The sequence below is a fragment of the Cololabis saira genome, unplaced genomic scaffold (assembly GCF_033807715.1).
Source record: "Cololabis saira isolate AMF1-May2022 unplaced genomic scaffold, fColSai1.1 scf230, whole genome shotgun sequence".
Lineage (NCBI taxonomy): Eukaryota > Metazoa > Chordata > Actinopteri > Beloniformes > Belonidae > Cololabis > Cololabis saira.
In genome coordinates, this window is record NW_026906394.1 from 13,920 (window position 1) to 33,050 (window position 19,131).

Here is a 19,131-nt window from a genome sequence, read left to right on the forward strand (position 1 = left end):
ACCCTAACTGATTGCAAAATCTAACATATATGTATATAAATAAATAAATGATTCTCTAACATACTAAATCCTAACCTTAACTGATTGCAAAATCTAACATATATATATCTATAAATAAATAAATGATTCTCTAACATACTAAATCCTAACCCTAAATGATTGTAATGTTTAACATAACATACTAAATCCTAACTTTAAATGATTGTAATGTCTAACCTATATATATATACAATATTTACAAATAATCATGATGCTCCAGGGCTGCCACTGGGCCATCAGGAGCAGAAACGGCTGCAGCCATCCTCTCCCGGATGCGATCCCCACTTTGCTGGTCCTGGTGGTGATGTGGCTCCCCAGCATCTTCACCAGGCCAGTCATCTGCTGGCTCCACAATGTCGCCGTTGGCCAGGCAGATGTTGTGGAGCATGGCACAACAGGCGATGATCTGAGGTGCAAAACAGGGTTTCACCTCTAGCGCCTTAAAAAAAATGGCCCTCCAGCGAGTCTTCATGCTGCCAAAAGACCGCTCGATGATGGACCTGGCTTTGGCGTGGTGGTGGTTGAACCGCCTTGCTGTAGCCAGGTGGACTGGCTCCTTGTAAGGCGTGATGATGGCGATGGGGGCAGACAGACAGGGGTACCCACCATCCCCAAGGATAAAAAATCCTTGGGGTGGATACTGCTGCTCTGTGTAGAGAGGGCTGTTTTTCAGGACCCTGGAGTCATGAACAGACCCTGGGTAGCCTGCAAAAATATCCAGGTACCTGCCTTTGTGGTCACAGATGGCCTGGAGCTGTATGGATGGGAACAGCTTCCTGTTGATGTAACACAGGCCATCAACGGATGGTGGTTTAATCCGTATTTGGCACCCATCAATGCTGCCCACTACCCTGGAGAATGCAGGGGAGCCTGAGAGACGGGCAAACCCGTTCCCTATCTCCTCCAGCTCATTAATGGATGGTAGGCGGATAACTCTTGGTAGGATTTTTAAAAGCTTTCCCGACATGTTGTGAACCATGTTAAAAATGGTTGTGCGAGGGATGTCGAAGCTCCTCGAGACTACCCGGTACGAGGTGGCACTGGCAAGCCAGAACACAAACACCAGCACCTCCAGGTAGTGGCCCCATCCATGGTCTTGCTGGCTTGTTGTTATAGCAACCAGGTTGGCCAGGGAAGCTCTGGTCAGCCGATAATCTGGCTTCAGATCTGCCTCCTCATCCAAATACACTCGGATGACTGGCATGTGGATGTTTAGGCGGCAGTACGTCTGTGGTTCCAGCTAAAATTATTAAAAAATATATTATTATTGTTATTACATTTCACATATTAAAAAAAGTAACATAATTTAAATGATGAGGACACTAAAACCATTTTGTTCATTCTAAAAAACACAGGTTTGTAAGGAAGAAGCCCTTCAAAGGCCCAGTCTACAACTGGAGGGAGCTCAAATAACAAAAAGTTTTGCAGGGTGAGTAATACAATAGTGATCTGTAGTGCCACAGATCTCTCTTTCTGTTATACTTTAGTCATTGGTGATATCCAGTTGGTGCAAACCTAAAGTGATAAGTACACGCCTGTGATATTCTGTTTCTATTTTTCTCACAAATGTGTATTGTGTTTTACAGTTGCTGTCATCTCCAGCTCCCTCCAGAATGATTCCCTTGGGTGGGGAAGACTGTTCTTAAGACCTTTTTTATTGAAGCTTTTTTCAAAGTAATAAATAATGAATTAAAAATTGTTATTGAATTCATATTTGTCTTTCCTGGTTGAAATGTTCCTTTTTTTTATGAGTTTAAGTTTGTTTTAAGGTATATGAATACAGGATGCTGCAGGTATTTTAGATGATTTATGAGTTCATTGCTTACATTATTTATTACTATTCAATGGTGATTCATTACGCTTACATTTTTTTTATTTATTTGTTTTAAAATGTTGCAATGGAAAGCAGAAATGATATATTCAAATGTACAGTTACTCCCAAGCCAATTCCCTGTCAGGATATGAGAAACCATTAAACACTCCTAACAAGCTGAAATTACAGAAGTATTTTTGCAAGTACTCGAACAAATTAATTAATGATAACCGCAGTTGGTGATTAATGTAATAACTGGTTTATTAGTAAATTAATTTAACTTGTTAAATATAAATACATTGGTAATTTGAGACTTTTATAACTTTGAGTTGATGTAACTGGAGTTATTAAATGAAATTCGAGGACATTTCAATGTTATTCAATGGATACTTAACTAAATAAATCAAAACGTTCAAAGTGACACTAGGGGGCAGCCCATACCAGCTAGCGTGTCAGCTAACATTTCTTTCGGTTATTTACCAGTGGACGTTGGCGAATCAACAAATTGGGTTGTAAACCCCTCAGAAGCCTCTGTCTTTGCCTCCGCCGGTGCCTGACAAGCAGGAGTTGAGCAAAAAGCACCCAAACCACCACAGGAATCATTTTTCTTTCAGATTTCAATTCTTTCAACCGTCGGTTAAGTAGCTGTCAGTCAGAGCTGTCAGTCAGAGCTGTCAGTCAGAGCTGTCAGTCAGAGCTGTCAGTCAGTAGCTAACGGTAGGTCGCACGTACTAAATAGGTTTTAGTGCAATGTCGTGAGCAGTTATAGCTGAGGATTGGAACACACAACAGTAGTTGACAAAAGCACACACATTAATTTTCAACAATTTATTGACAGAAGTATCAGATCCCGGAGATGTTCGGAGTGTTTACATGTTGCATGTAAAAAAAAAAAAAAAAAAAATGTTGCATGTCGCGTCCGCTACGTCACAGGAACATCCGTACGTTGTAGTGTCCGAAATCTCCTCTGGTCATCCCCTACGTAGTGCACTATGTAGTGTACACTATGTAGGGAGTAGGGAGTGAGTGAACGAGTGGACGATTTGGAACACAGCTTGAGAGTCTACAGAGGTTACCTTACCCTAACCCTAACCCTTACAGAGCTAGGAACCTTCTAGAACCTTCTGTTCCTGCTGCTGAACCTAGGTGATGACGTCACCAGAGGGGGCGGGGCCAGGGCTGGAGGGGGCGGGGCCAGAGGGAGGGGAAAAAAATCAAGAAAAATACAGGAAAAAGAGAAGGAAAAAAAAGAAGGAAAAAAGGAAAAAAAGAGGAAAAGAAGGGAAAAAGAGGAAGAAAAGATGAAAAAAAGAGGAAAAAATAGGAAAAAAGGAGGAAAAAAGGAAGAAAAAAAAGAGGAAAAAAAGTTGAAAAGAAAGGAAAAAAGAGGAAAATAAGGAGGAAAAAAAGTTGAAAAGAGAGGAAATAATAGGATAAAAGAGAGGAAATAATAGGATAAAAAAGAGGAAAAAAAGAGGAGAAAAAAGAGAAAAAAGAGGAGGAAAAAAGAGGAAAAAGAGAAGAAGAAAAAAGGAAAAAAGGAGGAAAAGAGGAAAAAAAGGGAAGAAAAGAGGAAAAAAAGAAGAAAAAAGAGGAAAGAGGAAAAGAAAGGGAAAAATAGAGGAAAACAAGAGAAAAAAGAGGAAAAAAGATGAGAAAAAGAAGAAGAAAAAGGAAAAAAGAGGAAAAAAGATGAGAAAAAGAAGAAGAAAAAGGAAAAAAGAGGAAAAAAGAGGAATAAAAGATGAAGAGGAAAAAATTGGAAAAAAGGGGAAAATAAGGAGGAAAAAAGTTGAAAAGAGAGGAAATAATAGGATAAAAAAGAGGAAAAAGAAGAGGAGAAAAAAAGAGAAAAAAGAGGAAAAAGAGAAGAAGAAAAAAGAGGAAAAGAAAGGGAAAAAAAGAGGAAAACAAGAGAAAAAAAGGAGAAAAAGAAGAAGAAAAAGGAAAAAAGAGGAAAAAATAGGAATAAAAGATGAAAAGAGGAAAAAATTGGAAAAAAGGAAAAAAAAAGGAAGAAAAAAAGAGGAAAAAAAGTTGAAAAGAGAGGAAAAAAGAGGAAAAAAAGAGGAGAAAAAAGAGAAAAAGAGGAAAAGGAGAAGAAAAAAAAGGAAAAAAGGAAGAAAAGAGGAAAAAAAGGGAAGAAAAGAGGAAAAAAGAGGAAAAAAAGAAGAAAAAATAGGAAAAGAAAGGGAAAAAAAGAGGAAAACAAGAGAAAAAAAGAGGAAAAAAGAGGAGAAAAAAAGAGAAAAAGAGGAAAAAAGAGGAAAAAGAGAAGAAAAGAAGGATGAAAAGAGGAAAAAAGAGGAAAAAAGGGAAGAAAAGAGGAAAAAAGAGGAAAAAAAGAAGAAAAAAAGGAAAAAACAGAAAAAAGAGGAAAATAGGAGGAGGAGGAAGAAGAGGAGGAAGAAGAGGAGGAGGAGAAGGAGGAAGGGAAGGAAGGAGGAGAAGGAGGAAGGGAAGGAAGAGGAGGAAGAGGAACTTCTCGAAATTTTGCCTTTTTTCTTGAAATTTCGCTGTTTTTCCACCTTTTTTTCTTTCTTTTTTTTCCCCTTTTTCCTTTTTCCTCTCTCTTTTTTCCCTCTTGTAATGATTTTGGTCCTGATTTTTTTCCTCCCTCGCCCAGATCCAGCTCAGCTGGTATCAGCCACTCTGAGAGTCTACAGAGGTTACCTTACCCTAACCCTAACCCTTACAGAGCTAGGAACCTTCTAGAACAGGGGTCGGCAAGTAAGTTTGGCCTCGGGCCAAATTTTTTCGGAGCAACTGAATGGTGGGCCAGAACATCACATCAATCAGGCGAAGCATGTTTTTTTTCTACTAAACAAAACTTTTTTTCCCCTTATCGATAGGCTACTAGTATTATTATACTATTATATCTTGTACAAAAAATGAATTAAAGAAAGTCATTAGTTTAAATAAAGTAACTTGAATTTGCCACAGACTGTTATTAGTGTGTTATGCTGCGTTCCATTTACCTCGGAAGTCGGAACTGGGAATGACGTCACAGCCCAGTTATCAGCGTTCCAGTTACAAAGTAGGTAAACAAGTTTGTATTTCGCATATACCACATGACAAATGTAAATTACTCTATAGCAGCATATATATGCCAAACAATACTTGTATACGACTGATTTAGTGTGACCAAAACTAGAATGAAGTGCTACGAATTTTTATAGAGCTCTCTTCTACTGTTTACAACCGGGGCAGCCATCTTGGAATGTGAACTCGGGGGTGGTGAAGACTCTCCCACTTTCCCAGTGGGAAATCCCACTTCGAGGGGCATTCCAGTTGAAAAATCCAACTGGGAACTGGGAAATCCCCACTTCCGAGGACAAATGGAACGCGGCATTATTACTGCTTTAGCGCTACTCTGTGGCTGCGTTATGAAACCGCTTATAAGTAACTTGGTGATAATATTATTTTCTGCCAAGCTACTAACAAATGCAGTCCTTCTTTAAAATACACAGAACGACATGAAACACATGAAAAACCCATGATATGAACAGTAGCACAGTAGTCAGTACGTGCACACGTAGCAGCAGCTCTCTGTGCCTCTGTGTCTGCTGAAACGAGTGAGAGGATATGCAAATGAGGCGGATTTTCCGAGGTATTTTTAGACATAATGGACGTTTTACCATTTAAAAGACCAACAGCAAAACTCAAGGTAAGTTATCAGTTGTATTTTTCACAGTTGAAACCACAACAAATACGTCTTACCATTTCAACAGCTTCAGGAGTTTTGCGGGAGTCTGTCTGTGCCTACGTTACTCCTGAATATTGGTGTGCACCTAATTAAGGCCCCCCTATGCTACAGGTGACAGGGAACTATACAGAATTGTGTGCGTCCGGAATCATGAAGATTCTACTTTTATTTTATTTTATCTTTTCTAAATAAAGGCTTTGAATTATCTATGAAATTGTCGTTTTTGTGATAGTAAATAATAATTAAAAAAAAAAAAAAAAGATTTTTTTTTTTTTTTTTTTTTTTTTTAAATCAGATTTTCAATGTCATCTGGCGGGCCAGATATTATTGGAGGCGGGCCAATTTTGGCCCGCGGGCCGCCAGTTGCCGACCACTGTTCTAGAACCTTCTGTTCCTGCTGCTGAACCTAGGTGATGACGTCACCAGAGGGGGCGGGGCCAGGGCTGGAGGGGGCGGGGCCAGAGGGAGGGGAAAAAAATCAAGAAAAATACAGGGAAAAGAAAAGGAAAAAAAAGAAGGAAAAAAGGAAAAAAAGAGGAAAAGAAGGGAAAAAAGAGGAAAACAAGAGAAAAAAAGAGGAAAAAAGGAGAAAAAGAAGAAAAAAAGGAAAAAAGAGGAAGAAAAGATGAAAAAAATGAGAAAAAAGAGAAAAAAAGAGGAAAAAGAGAAGAAAAAAAAGGAAAAAAGGAGGAAAAGGGAAAAAAAAGAGGAAAAAGAGAAGAAAAAAAAGGAAAAAAGGAGGAAAAAAAGTTGAAAAGACAGGAAAAATAGGAGAAAAAGAGGAGAAAAAAGAGGAGTAAAAAAGAGAAAAAGAGGAAAAAAGAGGAAAAAGAGAAGAAAAGAAGGATGAAAAGAGGAAAAAAGAGGAAAAAAGAGGAAAAAAAGAAGAAAAAAAGGAAAAAAACAGAAAAAAGAGGAAAAAAAGAGGAAAATAGGAGGAGGAGGAGGAAGAAGAGGAGGAAGAAGAGGAGGAGGAGAAGGAGGAAGGGAAGGAAGAGGAGGAGGAGAAGGAGGAATGGAAGGAAGAGGAGGAAGAGGAACTTCTCGAAATTTTGCCTTTTTTCTTGAAATTTCGCTGTTTTTCCACCTTCTTTTCTTTCTTTTTTTTTCCCCTTTTTCCTTTTTCCTCTCTCTTTTTCCCTCTTGTAATGATTTTGGTCCTGATTTTTTTCCTCCCTCGCCCAGATCCAGCTCAGCTGGTATCAGCCACTCTGAGAGTCTACAGAGGTTACCTTACCCTAACCCTAACCCTTACAGAGCTAGGAACCTTCTAGAACCTTCTGTTCCTGCTGCTGAACCTAGGTGATGACGTCACCAGAGGGGGCGGGGCCAGGGCTGGAGGGGGCGGGGCCAGAGGGAGGGGAAAAAATCAAGAAAAATACAGGAAAAAGAGAAGGAAAAAAAAGAAGGAAAAAAGGAAAAAAAGAGGAAAAGAAGGGAAAAAAAGAGGAAAACGAGAAAAAAAGAGGAAAAAAGGAGAAAAAGAAGAAAAAAAAGGAAAAAAGAGGAAGAAAAGATGAAAAAAAGAGGAAAAAATTGGAAAAAAGAGGAAAATAAGGAGGAAAAAAAGTTGAAAAGAGAGTAAATAATAGGATAAAAAAGAGGAAAAAAAAAGGAGAAAAAAGAGAAAAAAGAGGAAAAAGAGGAGGAAAAAAGAGGAAAAAGAGAAGAAGAAAAAAGGAAAAAAGGAGGAAAAGAGGAAAAAAATGGAAGAAAAGAGGAAAAAAGAGGAAAAAAAGAAGAAAAAAGAGGAAAAAGAGGAGGAAAAAAGAGGAAAAAGAGAAGAAGAAAAAAGGAGGAAAAGAGGAAAAAAAGGGAAGAAAAGAGGAAAAGAAAGGGAAAAAAAGAGGAAAACAAGAGAAAAAAGAGGAATAAAAGATGAAAAGAGGAAAAAATAGGAAAAAAGGAGGAAAAAAGGAAGAAAAAAAGAGGAAAAAAAGTTGAAAAGAGAGGAAAAAAGAGGAAAAAAAGGAGAAAAAAGAGAAAAAAAGAGGAAAAAGAGAAGAAAAAAAAGGAAAAAAGGAGGAAAAGAGGAAAAAAGGGAAGAAAAGAGGAAAAAAAGAAGAAAAAATAGGAAAAGAAAGGGAAAAAAAGAGGAAAACAAGAGAAAAGAGGAAAAAAGAGGAGAAAAAGAAGAAGAAAAAGGAAAAAATAGGAATAAAAGATGAAAAGAGGAAAAAATAGGAAAAAAGGAGGAAAAAAGGAAGAAAAAAAGAGGAAAAAAAGTTGAAAAAAGAGGAAAAAAAGGAGAAAAAAGAGAAAAAAAGAGGAAAAAGAGAAGAAAAAAAAGGAAAAAAGGAGGAAAAGAGGAAAAAAGGGAAGAAAAGAGGAAAAAAGAGGAAAAAAAAGAAGAAAAAATAGGAAAAGAAAGGGAAAAAAAGAGGAAAACAAGAGAAAAAAGAGGAAAAAAGAGGAGAAAAGAAGAAGAAAAAGGAAAAAAAGAGGAAAAAAGAGGAATAAAAGATGAAAAGAGGAAAAAATAGGAAAAAAGGAAGAAAAAAAGAGGAAAAAAAGTTGAAAAGAGAGGAAAAAAGAGGAAAAAAAAGAGAAAAAAGAGAAAAAAAGAGGAAAAAGAGAAGAAAAAAAAGGAAAAAAGGAGGAAAAAAAGTTGAAAAGACAGGAAAAATAGGAGAAAAAGAGGAGAAAAAAGAGGAGAAAAAAAGAGGAAAAAAGAGGAAAAAGAGAAGAAAAGAAGGATGAAAAGAGGAAAAAAGAGGAAAAAAGGGAAGAAAAGAGGAAAAAAGAGGAAAAAAAGAAGAAAAAAAGGAAAAAACTGAAAAAAGAGGAAAATAGGAGGAGGAGGAGGAAGAAGAGGAGGAAGAAGAGGAGGAGGAGAAGGAAGAAGGGAAGGAAGAAGAGGAGAAGGAGGAAGGGAAGGAAGAGGAGGAGGAGAAGGAGGAAGGGAAGGGAGAGGAAGAAGAGGAACTTCTCGAAATTTTGCCTTTTTTCTTGAAATTTCGCTGTTTTTCCACCTTCTTTTCTTTCTTTTTTTGCCCCTTTTTCCTTTTTCCTCTCTCCTTTTCCCTCTTGTAATGATTTTGGTCCTGATTTTTTTCCTCCCTCGCCCAGATCCAGCTCAGCTGGTATCAGCCACTCTGAGAGTCTACAGAGGTTACCTTACCCTAACCCTAACCCTTACAGAGCTAGGAACCTTCTAGAACCTTCTGTTCCTGCTGCTGAACCTAGGTGATGACGTCACCAGAGGGGGCGGGGCCAGAGGGAGGGGAAAAAAATCAAGAAAAATACAGGAAAAAGAGAAGGAAAAAAAAGAAGGAAAAAAGGAAAAAAAGAGGAAAAGAAGGGAAAAAAAGAGGAAAACAAGAGAAAAAAAGAGGAAAAAAGGAGAAAAAGAAGGAAAAAAAAGGAAAAAAGAGGAAGAAAAGAGGAAAAAAAGAGGAAAAAATTGGAAAAAAGAGGAAAATAAGGAGGAAAAAAAGTTGAAAAGAGGAAATAATAGGATAAAAAAGAGGAAAAAAAAGGAGAAAAAAGAGAAAAAATAGGAAAAAGAGGAGGAAAAAAGAGGAAAAAGAGAAGAAGAAAAAAGGAAAAAAGGAGGAAAAGAGGAAAAAAAGGGAAGAAAAGAGGAAAAAAGAGGAAAAAAAGAAGAAAAAAGAGGAAAAGAAAGGGGAAAAAAAGAGGAAAACAAGAGAAAAAAGAGGAAAAAAGAGGAAAAAAGGGAAGAAAAGAGGAAAAAAGAGGAAAAAAAGAAGAAAAAAGGAAAAAACAGAAAAAATAGGAAAATAGGAGGAGGAGGAGGAAGAAGAGGAGGAAGAAGAGGAGAGAAAAAAGAGAAAGAAAGAGGAAAAAAGAGGAAAAAGAGAAGAAAAAAAGGAAAAAAATGAGGAAAAAAAGAGGAAAAAAAAGTTGAAAAGAGAGGAAAAATAGGAGAAAAAAAGAGGAAAAAAAGGAGAAAAAAGAGGAAAAAAGAGGAAAAAGAGAAGAAGAAAAAAGGAAAAAAGGAGGAAAAGAGGGAAAAAATAGGAAAAAAAGGGAAGAAAAGAGGAAAAAAGAGGAAAAGAAAGGAAGAAAAGAAGAAAAAAGGAGAAAAAGAAGAAAAAAAAGGAAAAAAGAGGTAAAAAGAGGAAAAAAAAGATGAAAAAGAGAAGGAAAAAAGGAAAAAGGGAGGAAAAGAAGGGAAAAAAGAGGAAAAAAAGAAGAAAAAAGAGGAAAAGAAAGGGAAAAAAAGAGGAAAACAAGAGAAAAAAGAGGAAAATAAGGAGGAAAAAAAGTTGAAAAGTGAGGAAATAATAGGATAAAAAAGAGGAAAAAAAGGAGAAAAAAGAGAAAAAAGAGGAAAAAGAGGAGGAAAAAGGGGGAAAAAGAGAAGAAGAAAAAAGGAAAAAAGGAGGAAAAGAGGAAAAAAAGGGAAGAAAAGAGGAAAAAAGAGGAAAAAAAGAAGAAAAAAGAGGAAAAAGAGGAGGAAAAAAGAGGAAAAAGAGAAGAAGAAAAAAGGAAAAAAGGAGGAAAAGAGGAAAAAAAGGGAAGAAAAGAGGAAAAAAGAGGAAAAAAAGAAAAAAGAGGAAAAAGGAGGAAAAAAGAGGAAAAAGAGAAGAAGAAAAAAGGAAAAAAGGAGGAAAAGAGGAAAAAAGGGAAGAAAAGAGGAAAAAAGAGGAAAAAAAGAAGAAAAAAGAGGAAAAGAAAGGGAAAAAAAGAGGAAAACAAGATAAAAAAGAGGAAAAAAGAGGAGAAAAAGAAGAAGAAAAAGGAAAAAAGAGGAATAAAAGATGAAAAGAGGAAAAAATAGGAAAAAAGGAGGAAAAAAGGAAGAAAAAAAGAGGAAAAAAAGTTGAAAAAAGAGGAAAAAAAGGAGAAAAAAGAGAAAAAAAGAGGAAAAAGAGAAGAAAAAAGAGGAAAAGAAAGGGAAAAAAAGAGGAAAACAAGAGAAAAAAGAGGAAAAAAGAGGAGAAAAAGAAGAAGAAAAATGAAAAAAGAGGAATAAAAGATGAAAAGAGGAAAAAATAGGAAAAAAGGAAGAAAAAAAGAGGAAAAAAAGTTGAAAAGAGAGGAAAAAAGAGGAAAAAAATGAGAAAAAAGAGAAAAAAAGAGGAAAAAGAGAAGAAAAAAAAGGAAAAAAGGAGGAAAAAAAGTTGAAAAGACAGGAAAAATAGGAGAAAAAGAGGAGAAAAAAGAGGAGAAAAAAAGAGGAAAAAAGAGGAAAAAGAGAAGAAAAGAAGGATGAAAAGAGGAAAAAAGAGGAAAAAAGGGAAGAAAAGAGGAAAAAAGAGGAAAAAAAGAAGAAAAAAAGGAAAAAACTGAAAAAAGAGGAAAATAGGAGGAGGAGGAGGAAGAAGAGGAGGAAGAAGAGGAGGAGGAGAAGGAAGAAGGGAAGGAAGAAGAGGAGAAGGAGGAAGGGAAGGAAGAGGAGGAGGAGAAGGAGGAAGGGAAGGAAGAGGAGGAAGAGGAACTTCTCGAAATTTTGCCTTTTTTCTTGAAATTTCGCTGTTTTTCCACCTTCTTTTCTTTCTTTTTTTGCCCCTTTTTCCTTTTTCCTCTCTCCTTTTCCCTCTTGTAATGATTTTGGTCCTGATTTTTTTCCTCCCTCGCCCAGATCCAGCTCAGCTGGTATCAGCCACTCTGAGAGTCTACAGAGGTTACCTTACCCTAACCCTAACCCTTACAGAGCTAGGAACCTTCTAGAACCTTCTGTTCCTGCTGCTGAACCTAGGTGATGACGTCACCAGAGGGGGCGGGGCCAGGGCTGGAGGGGGCGGGGCCAGAGGGAGGGGAAAAAAATCAAGAAAAATACAGGGAAAAGAAAAGGAAAAAAAAGAAGGAAAAAAGGAAAAAAAGAGGAAAAGAAGGGAAAAAAAGAGGAAAACAAGAGAAAAAAAGAGGAAAAAAGGAGAAAAAGAAGAAAAAAAAGGAAAAAAGAGGAAGAAAATATGAAAAAAAGAGGAAAAAATTGGAAAAAAGAGGAAAATAAGGAGGAAAAAAAGTTTAAAAGAGAGGAAATAATAGGATAAAAAAGAGGAAAAAAAAGGAGAAAAAAGAGAAAAAAGAGGAAAAAGGAGGAAAAAAGAGGAAAAAGAGAAGAAGAAAAAAGGAAAAAAGGAGGAAAAGAGGAAAAAAAGGGAAGAAAAGAGGAAAAAAGAGGAAAAAAAGAAGAAAAAAGAGGAAAAGAAAGGGGAAAAAAAGAGGAAAACAAGAGAAAAAAGAGGAAAAAAGAGGAAAAAAGGGAAGAAAAGAGGAAAAAAGAGGAAAAAAAGAAGAAAAAAGGAAAAAACAGAAAAAATAGGAAAATAGGAGGAGGAGGAGGAAGAAGAGGAGGAAGAAGAGGAGAGAAAAAAGAGAAAGAAAGAGGAAAAAAGAGGAAAAAGAGAAGAAAAAAAGGAAAAAAATGAGGAAAAAAAGAGGAAAAAAAAGTTGAAAAGAGAGGAAAAATAGGAGAAAAAAAGAGGAAAAAAAGGAGAAAAAAGAGGAAAAAAGAGGAAAAAGAGAAGAAGAAAAAAGGAAAAAAGGAGGAAAAGAGAGAAAAAATAGGAAAAAAAGGGAAGAAAAGAGGAAAAAAGAGGAAAAGAAAGGAAGAAAAGAGGAAAAAAGGAGAAAAAGAAGAAAAAAAAGGAAAAAAGAGGTAAAAAGAGGAAAAAAAAGATGAAAAAGAGAAGGAAAAAAGGAAAAAGGGAGGAAAAGAAGGGAAAAAAGAGGAAAAAAAGAAGAAAAAAGAGGAAAAGAAAGGAAAAGAAAGGGAAAAAAGAGGAAAACAAGAGAAAAAAGAGGAAAATAAGGAGGAAAAAAAGTTGAAAAGTGAGGAAATAATAGGATAAAAAAGAGGAAAAAAAAGGAGAAAAAAGAGAAAAAAGAGGAAAAAGAGGAGGAAAAAGGGGGAAAAAGAGAAGAAGAAAAAAGGAAAAAAGGAGGAAAAGAGGAAAAAAAGGGAAGAAAAGAGGAAAAAAGAGGAAAAAAAGAAAAAAGAGGAAAAAGGAGGAAAAAAGAGGAAAAAGAGAAGAAGAAAAAAGGAGGAAAAGAGGAAAAAAGGGAAGAAAAGAGGAAAAAAGAGGAAAAAAAGAAGAAAAAAGAGGAAAAGAAAGGGAAAAAAAGAGGAAAACAAGAGAAAAAAGAGGAAAAAAGAGGAGAAAAAGAAGAAGAAAAAGGAAAAAAGAGGAATAAAAGATGAAAAGAGGAAAAAATAGGAAAAAAGGAGGAAAAAAGGAAGAAAAAAAGAGGAAAAAAAGTTGAAAAAAGAGGAAAAAAAGGAGAAAAAAGAGAAAAAAAGAGGAAAAAGAGAAGAAAAAAAAGGAAAAAAGGAGGAAAAGAGGAAAAAAGGGAAGAAAAGAGGAAAAAAGAGGAAAAAAGAGGAGAAAAAGAAGAAGAAAAAGGAAAAAAGAGGAATAAAAGATGAAAAGAGGAAAAAATAGGAAAAAAGGAAGAAAAAAAGAGGAAAAAAAGTTGAAAAGAGAGGAAAAAAGAGGAAAAAAATGAGAAAAAAGAGAAAAAAAGAGGAAAAAGAGAAGAAAAAAAAGGAAAAAAGGAGGAAAAAAAGTTGAAAAGACAGGAAAAATAGGAGAAAAAGAGGAGAAAAAAGAGGAGAAAAAAAGAGGAAAAAAGAGGAAAAAGAGAAGAAAAGAAGGATGAAAAGAGGAAAAAAGAGGAAAAAAGGGAAGAAAAGAGGAAAAAAGAGGAAAAAAAGAAGAAAAAAAGGAAAAAACTGAAAAAAGAGGAAAATAGGAGGAGGAGGAGGAAGAAGAGGAGGAAGAAGAGGAGGAGGAGAAGGAAGAAGGGAAGGAAGAAGAGGAGAAGGAGGAAGGGAAGGAAGAGGAGGAGGAGAAGGAGGAAGGGAAGGAAGAGGAGGAAGAGGAACTTCTCGAAATTTTGCCTTTTTTCTTGAAATTTCGCTGTTTTTCCACCTTTTTTTCTTTCTTTTTTTTCCCCTTTTTCCTTTTTCCTCTCTCTTTTTCCCTCTTGTAATGATTTTGGTCCTGATTTTTTTCCTCCCTCGCCCAGATCCAGCTCAGCTGGTATCAGCCACTCTGAGAGTCTACAGAGGTTACCTTACCCTAACCCTAACCCTTACAGAGCTAGGAACCTTCTAGAACCTTCTGTTCCTGCTGCTGAACCTAGGTGATGACGTCACCAGAGGGGGCGGGGCCAGGGCTGGAGGGGGCGGGGCCAGAGGGAGGGGAAAAAAATCAAGAAAAATACAGGGAAAAGAAAAGGAAAAAAAAGAAGGAAAAAAGGAAAAAAAGAGGAAAAGAAGGGAAAAAAAGAGGAAAACAAGAGAAAAAAAGAGGAAAAAAGGAGAAAAAGAAGAAAAAAAAGGAAAAAAGAGGAAGAAAATATGAAAAAAAGAGGAAAAAATTTGAAAAAAGAGGAAAATAAGGAGGAAAAAAAGTTTAAAAGAGAGGAAATAATAGGATAAAAAAGAGGAAAAAAAAGGAGAAAAAAGAGAAAAAAGAGGAAAAAGAGGAGGAAAAAAGAGGAAAAAGAGAAGAAGAAAAAAGGAAAAAAGGAGGAAAAGAGGAAAAAAAGGGAAGAAAAGAGGAAAAAAGAGGAAAAAAAGAAGAAAAAAGAGGAAAAGAAAGGGGAAAAAAGAGGAAAACAAGAGAAAAAAGAGGAAAAAAGAGGAAAAAAGGGAAGAAAAGAGGAAAAAAGAGGAAAAAAAGAAGAAAAAAGGAAAAAACAGAAAAAATAGGAAAATAGGAGGAGGAGGAGGAAGAAGAGGAGGAAGAAGAGGAGAGAAAAAAGAGAAAGAAAGAGGAAAAAAGAGGAAAAAGAGAAGAAAAAAAGGAAAAAAATGAGGAAAAAAAGAGGAAAAAAAAGTTGAAAAGAGAGGAAAAATAGGAGAAAAAAAGAGGAAAAAAAGGAGAAAAAAGAGGAAAAAAGAGGAAAAAGAGAAGAAGAAAAAAGGAAAAAAGGAGGAAAAGAGAGAAAAAATAGGAAAAAAAGGGAAGAAAAGAGGAAAAAAGAGGAAAAGAAAGGAAGAAAAGAGGAAAAAAGGAGAAAAAGAAGAAAAAAAAAGGAAAAAAGAGGTAAAAAGAGGAAAAAAAAGATGAAAAAGAGAAGGAAAAAAGGAAAAAGGGAGGAAAAGAAGGGAAAAAAGAGGAAAAAAAGAAGAAAAAAGAGGAAAAGAAAGGAAAAGAAAGGGAAAAAAGAGGAAAACAAGAGAAAAAAGAGGAAAATAAGGAGGAAAAAAAGTTGAAAAGTGAGGAAATAATAGGATAAAAAAGAGGAAAAAAAAGGAGAAAAAAGAGAAAAAAGAGGAAAAGGAGGAGGAAAAAGGGGGAAAAAGAGAAGAAGAAAAAAGGAAAAAAGGAGGAAAAGAGGAAAAAAAGGGAAGAAAAGAGGAAAAAAGAGGAAAAAAAGAAAAAAGAGGAAAAAGGAGGAAAAAAGAGGAAAAAGAGAAGAAGAAAAAAGGAGGAAAAGAGGAAAAAAGGGAAGAAAAGAGGAAAAAAGAGGAAAAAAAGAAGAAAAAAGAGGAAAAGAAAGGGAAAAAAAGAGGAAAACAAGAGAAAAAAGAGGAAAAAAGAGGAGAAAAAGAAGAAGAAAAAGGAAAAAAGAGGAATAAAAGATGAAAAGAGGAAAAAATAGGAAAAAAGGAGGAAAAAAGGAAGAAAAAAAGAGGAAAAAAAGTTGAAAAAAGAGGAAAAAAAGGAGAAAAAAGAGAAAAAAAGAGGAAAAAGAGAAGAAAAAAAAGGAAAAAAGGAGGAAAAGAGGAAAAAAGGGAAGAAAAGAGGAAAAAAGGAGGAAAAAAGAGGAGAAAAAGAAGAAGAAAAAGGAAAAAAGAGGAATAAAAGATGAAAAGAGGAAAAAATAGGAAAAAAGGAAGAAAAAAAGAGGAAAAAAAGTTGAAAAGAGAGGAAAAAAGAGGAAAAAAATGAGAAAAAAAGAGGAAAAAGAGAAGAAAAAAAAGGAAAAAAGGAGGAAAAAAAGTTGAAAAGACAGGAAAAATAGGAGAAAAAGAGGAGAAAAAAGAGGAGAAAAAAAGAGGAAAAAAGAGGAAAAAGAGAAGAAAAGAAGGATGAAAAGAGGAAAAAAGAGGAAAAAAGGGAAGAAAAGAGGAAAAAAGAGGAAAAAAAGAAGAAAAAAAGGAAAAAACTGAAAAAAGAGGAAAATAGGAGGAGGAGGAGGAAGAAGAGGAAGAAGAGGAGGAGGAGAAGGAGGAAGGGAAGGAAGAGGAGGAAGAGGAACTTCTCGAAATTTTGCCTTTTTTCTTGAAATTTCGCTGTTTTTCCACCTTCTTTTCTTTCTTTTTTTGCCCCTTTTTCCTTTTTCCTCTCTCCTTTTCCCTCTTGTAATGATTTTGGTCCTGATTTTTTTCCCTCCCTCGCCCAGATCCAGCTCAGCTGGTATCAGTCACTCTGAGAGTCTACAGAGGTTACCTTACCCTAACCCTAACCCTTACAGAGCTAGGAACCTTCTAGAACCTTCTGTTCCTGCTGCTGAACCTAGGTGATGACGTCACCAGAGGGGGCGGGGCCAGGGCTGGAGGGGGCGGGGCCAGAGGGAGGGGAAAAAAATCAAGAAAAATACAGGGAAAAGAAAAGGAAAAAAAAGAAGGAAAAAAGGAAAAAAAGAGGAAAAGAAGGGAAAAAAAGAGGAAAACAAGAGAAAAAAAGAGGAAAAAAGGAGAAAAAGAAGAAAAAAAAGGAAAAAAGAGGAAGAAAATATGAAAAAAAGAGGAAAAAATTGGAAAAAAGAGGAAAATAAGGAGGAAAAAAAGTTTAAAAGAGAGGAAATAATAGGATAAAAAAGAGGAAAAAAAAGGAGAAAAAAGAGAAAAAAGAGGAAAAAGAGGAGGAAAAAAGAGGAAAAAGAGAAGAAGAAAAAAGGAAAAAAGGAGGAAAAGAGGAAAAAAAGGGAAGAAAAGAGGAAAAAAGAGGAAAAAAAGAAGAAAAAAGAGGAAAAGAAAGGGGAAAAAAAGAGGAAAACAAGAGAAAAAAGAGGAAAAAAGAGGAAAAAAGGGAAGAAAAGAGGAAAAAAGAGGAAAAAAAGAAGAAAAAAGGAAAAAACAGAAAAAATAGGAAAATAGGAGGAGGAGGAGGAAGAAGAGGAGGAAGAAGAGGAGAGAAAAAAGAGAAAGAAAGAGGAAAAAAGAGGAAAAAGAGAAGAAAAAAAGGAAAAAAATGAGGAAAAAAAGAGGAAAAAAAAGTTGAAAAGAGAGGAAAAATAGGAGAAAAAAAGAGGAAAAAAAGGAGAAAAAAGAGGAAAAAAGAGGAAAAAGAGAAGAAGAAAAAAGGAAAAAAGGAGGAAAAGAGAGAAAAAATAGGAAAAAAAGGGAAGAAAAGAGGAAAAGAAGGGAAAAAAAGAGGAAAACAAGAGAAAAAAAGAGGAAAAAGGGAGAAAAAGGAAAAAAGAGGAAGAAAAGATGAAAAAAAGAGGAAAAAATTGGAAAAAAGAGGAAAATAAGGAGGAAAAAAAGTTGAAAAGAGAGGAAATAATAGGATAAAAAAGAGGAAAAAAAGAGGAGAAAAAAGAGAAAAAAGAGGAAAAAGGAGGAAAAAAGAGGAAAAAGAGAAGAAGAAAAAAGGAAAAAAGGAGGAAAAGAGGAAAAAAAGGGAAGAAAAGAGGAAAAAAGAGGAAAAAAGGAAGAAAAAAGAGGAAAAGAAAGGGAAAAAAAGAGGAAAACAAGAGAAAAAAGAGGAAAAAAAGTTGAAAAGAGAGGAAAAAAGAGGAAAAAAGGAGAAAAAAGAGAAAAAAAGAGGAAAAAGAGAAGAAAAAAAAGGAAAAAATGAGGAAAAGAGGAAAAAAAGGGAAAAAAGAGGAAAAAAGAGGAGAAAAAAAGAGAAAAAGAGGAAAAAAGAGGAAAAAGAGAAGAAAAGAAGGAAAAAACAGAAAAAAGAGGAAAATAGGAGGAGGAGGAGGAAGAAGAGGAGGAAGAAGAGGAGGAGGAGAAGGAGGAAGGGAAGGAAGAGGAGGAAGAGGAACTTCTCGAAATTTTGCCTTTTTTCTTGAAATTTCGCTGTTTTTCCACCTTCTTTTCTTTCTTTTTTTTCCCCTTTTTCCTTTTTCCTCTCTCTTTTTCCCTCTTGTAATGATTTTGGTCCTGATTTTTTTCCCTCCCTCGCCCAGATCCAGCTCAGCTGGTATCAGCCACTCTGAGAGTCTACAGAGGTTACCTTACCCTAACCCTAACCCTTACAGAGCTAGGAACCTTCTAGAACCTTCTGTTCCTGCTGCTGAACCTAGGTGATGACGTCACCAGAGGGGGCGGGGCCAGGGCTGGAGGGGGCGGGGCCAGAGGGAGGGGAAAAAAATCAAGAAAAATACAGGGAAAAGAAAAGGAAAAAAAAGAAGGAAAAAAGGAAAAAAAGAGGAAAAGAAGGGAAAAAAAGAGGAAAACAAGAGAAAAAAAGAGGAAAAAAGGAGAAAAAGAAGAAAAAAAAGGAAAAAAGAGGAAGAAAAGATGAAAAAAAGAGGAAAAAATTGGAAAAAAGAGGAAAATAAGGAGGAAAAAAAGTTTAAAAGAGAGGAAATAATAGGATAAAAAAGAGGAAAAAAAAGGAGAAAAAAGAGAAAAAAGGAAAAAGGAGGAAAAAAGAGGAAAAAGAGAAGAAGAAAAAAGGAAAAAAGGAGGAAAAGAGGAAAAAAAGGGAAGAAAAGAGGAAAAAAGAGGAAAAAAAGAAGAAAAAAGAGGAAAAGAAAGGGAAAATAAGAGGAAAACAAGAGAAAAAAGAGGAAAAAAGAGGAGAAAAAGAAGAAGAAAAAGGAAAAAAGAGGAAAAAAGAGGAATAAAATATGAAAAGAGGAAAAAATTGGAAAAAAGGAGGAAAAAAGGAAGAAAAAAAGAGGAAAAAAAGTTGAAAAGAGAGGAAAAAAGAGGAAAAGAGAAAAAAGAGTAAAAAAGAGGAAAAAGAGAAGAAAAAAAAGGAAAAAAGGAGGAAAAGAGGAAAAAAAGGGAAAAAAGAGGAAAAAAGGAGAAAAAAAGAGGAAAAAGAGAAGAAAAGAAGGATGAAAAGAGGAAAAAAGAGGAAAAAAGGGAAGAAAAGAGGAAAAAAGAGGAAAAAAAGAAGAAAAAAAGGAAAAAACAGAAAAAAGAGGAAAATAGGAGGAGGAGGAGGAAGAAGGGAAGGAAGAGGAGGAAGAGGAACTTCTCGAAATTTTGCCTTTTTTCTTGAAATTTCGCTGTTTTTCCACCTTTTTTTCTTTCTTTTCTTTCTTTTTTTTCCCCTTTTTCCTTTTTCCTCTCTCTTTTTCCCTCTTGTAATGATTTTGGTCCTGATTTTTTCCCTCCCTCGCCCAGATCCAGCTCAGCTGGTATCAGCCACTCTGAGAGTCTACAGAGGTTACCTTACCCTAACCCTAACCCTTACAGAGCTAGGAACCTTCTAGAACCTTCTGTTCCTGCTGCTGAACCTAGGTGATGACGTCACCAGAGGGGGCGGGGCCAGGGCTGGAGGGGGCGGGGCCAGAGGGAGGGGAAAAAAATCAAGAAAAATACAGGAAAAAGAGAAGGAAAAAAAAGAAGGAAAAAAGGAAAGAAAGAGGAAAAGAAGGGAAAAAAAGAGGAAAACAAGAGAAAAAAAGAGGAAAAAGGGAGAAAAAGGAAAAAAGAGGAAGAAAAGATGAAAAAAAGAGGAAAAAATTGGAAAAAAGAGGAAAATAAGGAGGAAAAAAAGTTGAAAAGAGAGGAAATAAT

The 19,131-nt window shown here is 35.5% G+C and overlaps 1 protein-coding gene across 1 annotated transcript; it reads right to left on the reverse strand.

Moving 5' to 3' along the window:
- Window positions 1–235: 235 nt before the first annotated feature.
- LOC133439745 (putative nuclease HARBI1) lies at window positions 236–1,243 on the reverse strand. The gene has a single exon (XM_061717509.1). It carries the CDS (start codon window positions 1,241–1,243, stop codon window positions 236–238), a length of 1,008 nt encoding a protein of 335 aa, XP_061573493.1.
- Between the last annotated feature and the right edge of the window lie 17,888 nt (window positions 1,244–19,131).